At 43.7% G+C, this 10,988-nt stretch overlaps 2 protein-coding genes across 2 annotated transcripts; both read right to left on the bottom strand.

Moving 5' to 3' along the window:
• Nucleotides 1-275: 275 nt before the first annotated feature.
• On the bottom strand, nucleotides 276-1,187 carry myadml2 (myeloid associated differentiation marker like 2). Its single transcript, XM_076080404.1, has one exon. The coding sequence runs from the start codon at nucleotides 1,185-1,187 to the stop codon at nucleotides 276-278; it is 912 nt and encodes a 303-aa protein (XP_075936519.1).
• A 4,213-nt stretch (nucleotides 1,188-5,400) lies between these two features.
• On the bottom strand, nucleotides 5,401-10,785 carry notum1a (notum, palmitoleoyl-protein carboxylesterase a). The gene is made up of 11 exons (XM_076080394.1): nucleotides 10,454-10,785; nucleotides 7,639-7,691; nucleotides 7,432-7,527; nucleotides 7,106-7,166; nucleotides 6,964-7,022; nucleotides 6,761-6,863; nucleotides 6,457-6,648; nucleotides 6,226-6,323; nucleotides 5,965-6,112; nucleotides 5,827-5,874; nucleotides 5,401-5,704 (listed from the first exon to the last, which is right to left on the bottom strand). The coding sequence occupies exons 1-11, from the start codon at nucleotides 10,783-10,785 to the stop codon at nucleotides 5,401-5,403; spliced, it is 1,494 nt and encodes a 497-aa protein (XP_075936509.1).
• Nucleotides 10,786-10,988: the final 203 nt, after the last annotated feature.

The raw sequence follows: 10,988 nt of genomic DNA, 5'->3' as shown, positions 1-10,988 counted from the left end.
GTTGGTGCACCTGGCAGACTCCCTGGTAGGTCACTGCAGCAGTGGGCAAAGGCCTTTTAAGCTTATAAAAGGGGGTAATACTGTCCGTTTTGCTGCCTACAGGAAAAATTCTATAAAAATACTGATGATAAAAGAAATGCCACACATAGATATGACACCATGGATCTATGGAGGGAATTATTCCTTCACGGAGACCTGCATGTGGAGAGCATAATGTTGACTCAAAGCTTCTTCATTTGTTTCTGAATCCAAACAGTCTTTGGGGGAGGAGGGTTTCAGACAGCAGAGCTGGAGACAAAGCGAATCCTCTGGGAGTAAACGAGGTCTACGAAATATAGGATCATGTTGACGTTGGTGAACACTGCCACCACCAGCTTACTGTCCCAGGGACAGTCTCCCCGTGGGCAGTCCTCGGGACGAGTAGTGGTGCCGTACTTTTTGTCGAAGCTGAAGATGGGCCAGATCAGTGCAGTGCTGAGGTAGAGGATCACAGCGAAGAAGGTGTAGACGACCACAAAGCGATCAAAGGGGAACCGCAGGGCAGAGGTCCGACCAGAAACGGTCAGTATGACCACGACGACAGTGACAGAGAAGCACAGGCTGTACACCACCACGCAGTACTGGGTGGCAATGTGGAGGGTGTACTCGCTGTCGTTGGCCAGGGCTCCGAAAATAATGCAGGCCACAAAGGCCTGGACCACCTTGAGTAGCCCGGACACGGTGGCCATGTAACCCACCACAGCCCCCGGCTTGGCTCGAGTTAGGACCACCTCAGCACCGTAGGGGAAGCAGCAGAGACTGGAGCAGACGGTGACGGCAATGCGGTAGATTTGGGCCTCGCAGTCCTCATCGGGGCACTCCATTTGGAGGAAGTAAACAGGGTAGACCACAGAGGCCGTGATGTACATGAGCGTTGCCAGCATGGCAAACGCCACGGTGAAGTTATCCCAGGAGATGGGCATGCACGAGTGGAGCCGCGTGATGTCCATGGCGAACACGACCAGTGTGACAGCAAAGCAGAAGCACCACACAAACATGCAGAAGGTTCCGTAGGTGGCGCTGTAGTCCGCGCCGTGGGACACAAGGGACATTATGGTGCAGCCGAATAGCAGCTGGCACATTCGGGCTGCACCTAGAGGTGACAGCACAGCTTCCTTGTTGAGGTAGTGTCCTCCATTAGAATCCATGGTGTGTGTGTTGTCTCGCAGAGGCAGCTGTTTTTTTCCTTGACGTCCTGTTCTCTGTCCTGGTGTCCTTGTGGCTGACTCTTTTTTCTTTCTTTTTTTTCGTCACAGACCTCACCCTTTCCTTGGGTGCCTTTTTATAGATGGTCCTTAATTATAAATGTCTGTAGTTCTTCCCCGAGTTTGCTTTGTAATTACAGTAGTGTGCGTAAGATCAAGTCACAGTTGTACACTCTTATGTAGAAGTTAGAACAGTAGCTTGCTTTAGTAAAGGATATTTAATTAGAGCTTGAAATAAGATATATTGTGTATTTTTTTTGTTTGTTTCTAAAGTAACATCTACTCGGCTGCACAAGTCTATAAACTATGAACACAGAGTATAATTTCTGTAAATCACATTGGTACACACACACTGGTATCAGTCCTTCTTATAGTGTTTTAAAAATGTTTTAGAGAGGAAGTATTTGATCCTGGTCTTACTCAAAGCTGTCGTGTTCGTCCTCATAAATCTTGGTTTCCCTTGCTTGCTCTCTTCAATCATCAAGTTGTCCAGTGTATCAAAAGTTCAAAGTGGAGTAAGGTCCTCTAAAAGTCATATCCAGTGATTAATCTTCCAACAATAGCCCCCAGTGCCGAACAGGTGGACTAGTTTGTTGTCCTGTCAGTCAAGTTCCATTACTCAGTGATTCGGTCCTAGTAATCTCTTCACCGTAGGCCCTGAACTGCTCATCAGAATCACTCAAACTGTTGGCTGTGTCTCTTGCTCTTTGTCTTGCTGTCTCTGTCTCCTTTTGCCTCTTGGATTGAGTCTCCCACTCTTTCTTGCTCTCACAAACACACACCCTCTCCCTCCTGTGTGTGTCAGTGTGCACTCGGTGGACTGCAAAGGGGTGGTTGTTTAAATGAAAGTTTGAGCCGAGCCCAGGATACAGGCCTCGCCAGCTCTATAAATAGGGGGTCTATATTCAACAGAGGGGTGGGAGGCTACATGTGGCAGGCAGTGTGGGAGTCGTATTTCTAGGGAGCACCCAGAGAGGCTGAGTCAGAGCACCCTCGGTAAGAAACTGGCATTTATACCGCTGTAATGACAGGGAGGGAGGCTTAGACTCCCATTAGAGGCAGCAATTACATACAGGTCCAGAGGGATGATTATGATTATGTGATTGCAGATTTGAGCGATGCATTTAGGCGAGAAGTGGAAATAAATTAGTAGTTACTTAAAATACTTTAACCTGTGGTATTAGTATGCTGTGATGTTTTTTGTTACAGTGTGTAAGGTGAACATATTCATTTGACAGCATGTGAAGTCTGGTATATTTCAGCCAAATCCTACTTTCTCTGTGTCCTATATTACCTGTTTTTTTGTGGCCTGCCCGAACTACAAAATCCATTAACAAGCCCCCAATGGGCAGTGCGTACAGTATGTCCCCTCCTATGCTTTGAGAAAATGATGCTAATTATGCTTCTTATGCTGAGAAATTCATTCTTAACTCACTCCAAAGCACATTATAGTTCAAGATCGCTTTGTAGAAATGATACATGGAGGATATTATGGTCGTATGGAGAGGTCTAGAGCTGATTGATTTCATGAAATATATGAATTATACAGCTAATTATCTCTCGTTCACTATGGAACAGCGTGTCATAGTTGCTTCCTAAACTTTTGCAAGGGAAACAGACTATTGAGACTACAATCTATCGCAAACCCTTAAGCAGAAACACACTTCCAATAGCTGAGAGTAATCACCAAAAACAGCTGCAATATTCCTATTGGCCAGTTCCTGAGACTGCAAATAAGCTGTTTTGTACTTTTTGATATATCTGTGTTCTTTTTTCTGATGTGATTATAGTCCAGTAAGTGTAGCTGCAAACAGTCAGCGGGCTCTAGACCTCTTGTTTCTCTTGGAAGTTATATTTTAGCACTGTGTTTGGCACATCAAAGTGGCCCAAACTAGGAATGTGACACACTTGATGTGTAAAGCTGGCTGTAGCTCAGCAGGTAGAGCGGGGCGAGCATTAATCGCAGGGTTAGCGGCTCCCCCTCCACATGTCGAGCTGTCCTTGAGCAAGAAACCGAACCCAACTGCTCCCGATGGTTAGCCCAGTGCCTTGCATTGACTTGTGTATGTGTAATGTTAGAAGATGTATTGTAGACTGGTTATACAAAGTGTGATGTTATCAGTTCATCAGGTAATTTCCTATTAGTTTTGGGTCATTTGTCAATCAAAATAAAAAACGCCAACATTTTCTCACTTTCACTTCACCTGCTCGGAAATATTTCCCTGTTTTTGGAGATCGACCACAGTTCTTGAGATTTACGGAAAGCTGCAAAAATATAAGGTGCTGAAAAAAAAAACTTCAACCCGACAGATTGTACACTAAGCCTCATATCTATTATCAGATATGTCAAAATGGTGACAGACTGTGTCGGGAGCCTGAGGGAGCTGTTGACCTTACCACCTGCTGAAGGTTTTTGTGCGGCGAGTGTAAAATGGGAATGAGAATTGTACAAATACTACTACTACTACTCCTCTTAATAATAACAACAAGACTGCACAGCAATATTTACCTTGTAGTATATGTAATGTGTCTTTTCTTTTAGGTCTGATACAAAGACATGCAATCAACACGAAGAGAAAAAACAATGTATTTACAATTTACAAAGAATCACTTCTCTGTGAAAATAGCACTTATAAATATGATTTACATAACAAAATAAATATGTAAATTACCAATGCAGCTTGAGTTTTTTGTTTTTCTGTTAAAAAATATGTTACAGAATAAAATTACAAGTAGTAATACGTTTCCTTCTCTGGTGTGATGCGAAATAGAGGTCCTTTAAAAACATCATTACGTACAACACTGTCATTATATTAAAAAGTGATCTCTATTATGAAATATAAGAAGGGAGTTACAATAGTGAACACTTGAAAGAACCTATACAAATACTCAAAAAAAATATACAATACACGTAATTTGTCTCCCTTTAAATGTTCGTTGCATCGATCTGAGGATTGCTGCGATACTGACCTATAGCATGAATGTCTGGGGTTTGAACAGTCCTCTTGAGATGATGCGGCCTGTGAGTAAGAGGTATAGACTAGATGTAATGGCACTGTGGTGTATGTATCGCTACTGATAGACCTTTAAAGTGTTTCTCGGGTCCACTTCAGCTTCAGCAGACGACTAACCCGACCATTCAGGCGTCTTCACAGCGGTCCAAACTGAAACTACGCCACTCAGATGTCAACACTATCATGTATGAGTTACCTTAATCTTTTCTCTTAACCCACATAATCACAACAATAATATATATTTTTGGAGCATTGTCTGTCTTTTGTTATTTTTTTGGCTACTTTCTTCAGCAAGGAATAACATTTGATATTTGTCTGCTTGCTGCTTTCATTTCAGAAGCCTATTGTTTTCTGCAATATTCATGAAAATGTCATTATTACTTGGTGCTTTTGGCAATAGTGTCTTTGTTACACTCGGGCCAATAAAACACAATGAATTGAAAAAAAAAACATCCATGTCAATCCAACTTGTTCTTATAACATGAGCGGATTAGAGGAGTATTTGTGTCTCGCTACCGTTCTTTCAATTATTTTAAAAGTAAATACAAGCTTTCCTTTCTGATCCAGTGCCTTTCTCATCTTATCCTATCTGTTATCTGTTACTGCCTCGATGAAGGCTTTTGTGGTTTCAGTCTCAGGTTTCAGTTATTATTTTAAATTAGACCCTTATATACTCTATACTGACAACTGAACAAAGACAGCATCCTTACGTCATTGTGTTTTCTTTCTTTTTTTAAAACAATGACTAAATATAATCTATGGAAGGATGAAAATAATATTCAAATGAATAAAACAACGAGCATCCTTAAAACTGGATTACATCTGTGATAATTATTTTCTTTTACAAAGCAAAAGATAATTTAAATGGAGAGTAGCAGAGAGTTGTGCCTTGTCGTGGTGGCGTGTTGCCCCCGTACTTGTCACCAGTTGTCAGGAAAAAGGGATTGTCGGACAAATAAAAGCCACTGTGTTTGGCTGAGGCTCGAAAACTAAAGTAAACAAGAGGTCAGAGGGGAGTTGACTATAGGTAGAACGGGTTGTGAAGGTGGAGTTGGAGGTATCAGCCATGGGAGACTGGCCAGAGAGACCAGCCAGCCCTGCATTGGGCTTAGCTTGGAGATGCTGCTTGTATGTGTGTCCCTTTAGCTGCCGCTGCTGAGCATGCCCAGTAGCTTGCTGGGGTCCATGCCCTGCTGCTGGGCCATCTTCTGCACGTCGAAGCCCATGTGCATGAGGAACTGAATGACGTTCATCTCTTGTCCGGTGAACTGGTCTCGGATGGTGGGGCAGGTGGGGTTGCAGTGTGGCCACGGGCAGCTGTCGATCAGATGTACGGGGCAGCCTTTGGGTGGGGCCTTGTTGTTCCTGTTGTCGTTGAGGCTGCGGTCCCAGCAGTGCAGGGCCCGGGGCAAGGAGGTGCCTTTAACCTGCACGTCAATCCAGTAACTAGAACACAACACAAGAGGGCGCTGTCAGCTCACAAGTAGAGAGTCTCGGACACAAAGTTTCGTGTCCGCTGGTGATGATGCACTGGGATGACGGGGGCTTGTAAATTAAATCATACTCACTTTCTGGTGATAACTTCATGTGATAGACATGCTGGAGCAAACATAGCCCTGCGAATAGAAAGCAACAACACATAAACCAATGGGAATCCGTGCAATAATCCTATTTAAATTCTCCTCCTGAAAGAGACGAAGCCTTACGGGACATCTTTGAGCGTGTTCCTCAGCTCAATGCCCAAGTTTTGGATGTAGCGCCACTGGCTTTCCTGCACAGGCTGGCCTGTCAGCTGGATGTTGTCCACTGTCAACTGGGCCTCATCAAACAGCCACTGGACAACAAACACAGGGCCTGCACAGGCAGAATGGACAAAGATGAATGTAAGATTATTGTGCATATATACATACAGGATAGTATATGTCTACTCTGTGCCAAACAGGTACAGAATGAGACCCCAAACTCACTTTTTATTGATGGGAAGACTCTATATCCAAAGAAACAGTTCCACTCCTCTCCTTCATGGGTTTGCCTGCACCTCTCTGGTACCACTCCTCCCCAGTACCTGATGGGACAGGTGAAAAGATAGGATACACGGTGTCAAGGTTAGCCACCCGATGATCTCGTCACCGTACTCAAATAAGTCCATCTCACAAATCCTTTTGTCTCTTTATGATAATATTCGCTGGCTCCCGTACTTGATGCCTCTCTTGATGGTCTCCGTGGGGGCACAGCTGACAGCGTCCACGCAGTCCGTGCAGTGGTACTGCTTGTTGTCCAGGAACCAGCCAGAATCAGACAGGCCTCGCACCTGTATCCCGGTGTGTCCCAGGCCCTCCAGCAGCTCTGCCACATGGTCCACGTTCAGAAGGACCCCAGTACCACCCGCACTGCACGCATTAAATATGACATATTCTTAACAAACACCTGTACAGGAATTGAGTGAAATGTCTACGATTTTTTATTTGAAATCACAAGCAAAATGTTCACACGTGAACACACCTGCTCCCTGCTAGGAGGAGAACTTTTGCGTTGTCCAGACCTTTGTTCAGCAGGTCCTTCACAACCTCCTGAATAATCAGTGAGCCCATGAAGGCATAACCACCTACACGCAACACAGAGAGAGTAGAACTTTAGAATAACTTGGTTTTTTTTAAAAGAGGGTTACACGTTAGGTTTGTTTTGATGAGTCAGTGATGTCTTACTCTGCTCTGTTTTGGCTGTAGCGCCGCTCCACACGTCGCTGGAGCAGTACGGGATGAACCTGCACCACCAACATACAGTTAAAGTTCCCAGCTGTGATTCAAAATTGAGCTTCAATAAACACACAAACATTAGCCAACTTACACCATGTTGGCGTTCCACCAGTGAGGGTTTTCCTCAGGCAGCGGAGACAGGATCCCTGTGCCTGCAGAGACGGATCAACATGTATCATTAGCCATCCTGGCACTCCCAGACACATCCTCTTCCTCCTCATCATCATTACCACGTGGATTACAGTTATTAAACTGCAATGAGAGAGGGAAGCGTCTCTGTTCCTACAGCAGCGGGCGCCAGGTAGCCCTACACCGCAGCTACATTATGACGGGGATTTGCTTCTTCAGGTCACAGGTGGAGCAACAGGGGTGCTTATGGGAGCGTATAGTGAAGTACACAAAATAGCTGAAGCTGACCTGTTTTAGTTTGGGGCCACTTGGATGAGCTCATCAGTCTCCTCATCGTCTCGTATCGGCTGTCACAGTTCTCCTTGTTGAAGCAGTACCAGCCGCCTGGACATAGATACACACAACAACAACAACACACAGGGAGTGTATCACACACATTGTCTAGAATTATTCATCAAAGAGAAACATAATGACATGAGTTATATTAATACTGACCCTCTAAGAATATCAACCAGCGTCTGCTGCCCCGGGATTCTTTCAGGTAGTACCTATGGGAGACCAAAGAATATCAAATCAACACATCATAGCAGACGTGTCGATAATGCTTTAATATATGCGAATGTGATACTAAATACCCTTAAGGCTTATTTTACACCGCCTGAATAACAATGTATCTAAACAACAAATAGATAAAAACCACATTCCACAATTGTGAAACATGAGATAAACACTGAAAAAGAATATCTGCGCTGTTTCTACCATCAGTGACGGTATCCAAGTATGAAATATAAACACATAGGACACCATCACTGTAAGCCAAACAAAGATATCTTGTTATGCTGTTGTTGATTCCTATCTCTGCAAGGTGACCGACAACAGCAACAAATGCCATTTCGCCAATATATATCCAAGGAGTACACAGGAGAGAACAACGAGGTTATGTGTACGGTTTAGCACTCAGGAAATTGATCAAACAGGAGATACACTCTCCATTATCCTGTTTGTAGTTTACAGACGGTGTTCCTCATGTTTAATGTAATCCATCGTAGACATCATCGCTCTGATCAGCATTCATCAACACACACGTCATGGATAAAATCAAGGCTCCGGCCCGCAGTGATGATAAAGAGATATGGTAAAATGAAACAGCTCAATCGACGTGTTTAGATGTCAACACACGCAGACTGTCTTTTTCATTTTGGGATCCATATATGTCCAAGATAATGCCCATCTGCTGCACCCAAATGTTTTTGTGCCAGGTTAAAATCGTAACAAGAAGTTAATGCACGCTATAGAATATATATGTATAGAAGACGTGTGCTGTATGTTGTCAGTCCAGAAGAGGGCATGCGCATTCTGCAGGACCTTCTCAAGTCAGACGCTTCATCATCCTCTTTTCAACAGGATTTTTATATGTGCGACTGTGATGCTGAAAGATTTTTTTATTTTTATTTTTTCATATATTATTCAATCAGTATCCACCCGACTTTACCAATGACTAAACCGGAGGGATTGCCAAAAAAAACTTCAGTGACTTAAAAGAAAACAGACTTGGCTGAAGCTCTGAGCTGTTTCCTCAGACTCTGAATCACACTTTGGCTGCCGTTAATGCCGTGTGCTATTATTGCGAGGCACAGTCAATGATGTAGGCTGAAGACAGTTGCACTCTACTCACTACTTCCAAACAACAAAGTGAAGGCGGGCTTGGCAAAGCTGAACAAGCCAAGAGGGTGCATCATCACTCTCACTCTAACAAGTGTGACTCCAGAAAGTGAATCACACACTGTCCCGTGAATGATTTTACTTGTTGCATCCTTGTTTATCTGTTACTGTAACAATACCTCTGTGAAAAAAAACCCCACTGTTGGTAGATGACGGATTAGCATCTCAACTGACAACAGCCACGGTGGTGAATGAAACGGCCATCTGCCAGTAACTGTCCCTTGCGTCTCTAAAGAGCTGAGAGCTTTACCGCACCAACAGACAGCTCTCTCCACCAGGCACTTCGGGGTTTTACAGGAATTAGACAGGATAGTAAATCCATAAAGAGACGTATAAAAAACAAAGTCTGCCCTTCACTGAACTGGTCCCAGATAAGGTATTATGCACAGATACGTCATCAAAGCCTCCTGATATGGAACAGACATCCTTGACAGTAAAGCATTTATATAATACTCTCAAATAATAATGACTGCACAACATTGTTGTGGTTGTGCTTTTCAATAGTTTTGCTATATTAAGCCTATTAGGGGCATACCATTTTAAATACTGTTCTTTCATTGTGGTACAGTTTGTGCAGAATGATATGTTAACAGTTTGAGACATGAGAGATCCACCGTCTTTGGACCGTGCATGTAAAAAATAACAACTTTTACAACTAACTCTTACTTGATTCATCTCCACCTCCCTTAATTATCAGTATTATTTGTACAGGAATCAGTTTAACTTACAGTATTCAACTTGACTTGAAGAGTCCATATGACTGAGGATTGTTTGTGTACTATACAATATAAGAGGCAGTGGATCTGTCTGATGTTAATGTGCTTTTAGTGCCATGGCTTATCGCTTTAAATCATTCAGCCTTTCTTGCTGCCAAATGGGTTTTTGCTTTACAACAATGTCAACAGTGGATATCATGGCAAACAAATGAAGTGATCTATTGTTTACCTCATTGACCATAGACTAAAATATATATATTTTTACCAGACACTACCAGGAGCCATTAAGAGCAAATAGTACACGTTTTAAAGTAGCCAAGTAAATAACACATACTGTTAAACGGCTGTAAAATCATAATCCAGCAGTGTGCGTATACACTCTGCAATCAAAGAGAGATAGAGAGATGGACTGGGGTCTGAAAACTTAAATCTAAACTTTCTGCAGAGCAAACCCTGCATTCTAATTTGAAGCAAAGGAAATGAAGCATAGGCCATGTGGCTATCCTGCAAATTTCACGCTTAGCTGACGCAAAGCAGCTGTTTATCTCATCCCGTTATTCTGTCCTGGGGGCATAGCTCTCTTTTGAAAATCCCTCCCATTTATTTTGGTTATTTATCATTTATAGAGGAAAAACATTTTTGAAAAAACCAGTCCCAATAAGAGGAATCTCCGCTCAGACGACCATTGTTGTCCTCAGGCCAGATGCGCGTTACTTTGGGTAGCAGGATGACCAGCAGCGAGGGCTGAGCCCTGCTGAAGCTAAACAACAATTGCTCCTATAGCTCCAGGTCGCACTGCTGCACAGCTGACCCTGGCGCTCGACTCATACGATAGATCACGCTGTACACGTGTATTCTAAATTGGTACATACCCCGCAGGACTTCCATCGTTGCAGGTGACCGATGTGTTCCCCAAAAGGTTCAGCTTCATGTCGTAGTCGAGCTTCTGCGCCGAGCACGGGTAGAGGGACTGCGCGAGGTTCTTCACCTGTGTCATGAAGTTATCCATGTTCTCCTCCACGGCGGTGAAATCCAGAGGGAAGCTCTCCGTGGTGTCACCCCGATCCGCCCGGTATGTGGGAGGAGGTGGTGGTGTGCGTCGTGGTTGTGGGTTGCGGCCACCCCGAAACCTCCGTGCGCAAAGAGCTCCGGACTGCATCAGCACCAGCACCAGCACTGATGAAAGCATTCTGATCGCTGTCATCTTATCCCGGAGATGTGAGATGTTCTGTCTTCAAAAAGCAACGTCTCGTCAGGGGAAACACAAACTGTTACCGATGCAGCTGAGAAAGAAACGACAATTACGCACTGTTTTAAAAGACGTCACAACTCGTGGCACCCGCTCCTAGAAACGCTTCAATTGAATGTCAACTAAATTTAAAAAGTCCTTTTAAATTAATTACAGTC

Source organism: Anarhichas minor, unplaced genomic scaffold (assembly GCF_050575085.1).
Source record: "Anarhichas minor isolate MPS153535 unplaced genomic scaffold, ASM5057508v1 ptg000007l, whole genome shotgun sequence".
Classification (NCBI taxonomy): Eukaryota; Metazoa; Chordata; class Actinopteri; order Perciformes; family Anarhichadidae; genus Anarhichas; species Anarhichas minor.
The sequence above is the reverse complement of the archived record's forward strand: the minus strand, read 5'-3'. Positions and strand labels throughout refer to the sequence as shown.

Bases quoted from the DNA above. Each gene is read 5' to 3' on its own strand.
- myadml2 (XM_076080404.1), bottom strand. From the start codon at position 1,187: ATGGATTCTAATGGAGGACACTACCTCAACAAGGAAGCTGTGCTGTCA.
- notum1a (XM_076080394.1), bottom strand. From the start codon at position 10,785: ATGACAGCGATCAGAATGCTTTCATCAGTGCTGGTGCTGGTGCTGATG. The intron at 7,023-7,105 runs GTAAGTTGGCTA...TTGGTGGTGCAG, and splicing joins TGGTGGAACGCCAACATGGT to GTTCATCCCGTACTGCTCCA. The intron at 6,864-6,963 runs GTAAGACATCAC...TGTTGCGTGTAG, and splicing joins TACAGCCAAAACAGAGCAGA to GTGGTTATGCCTTCATGGGC.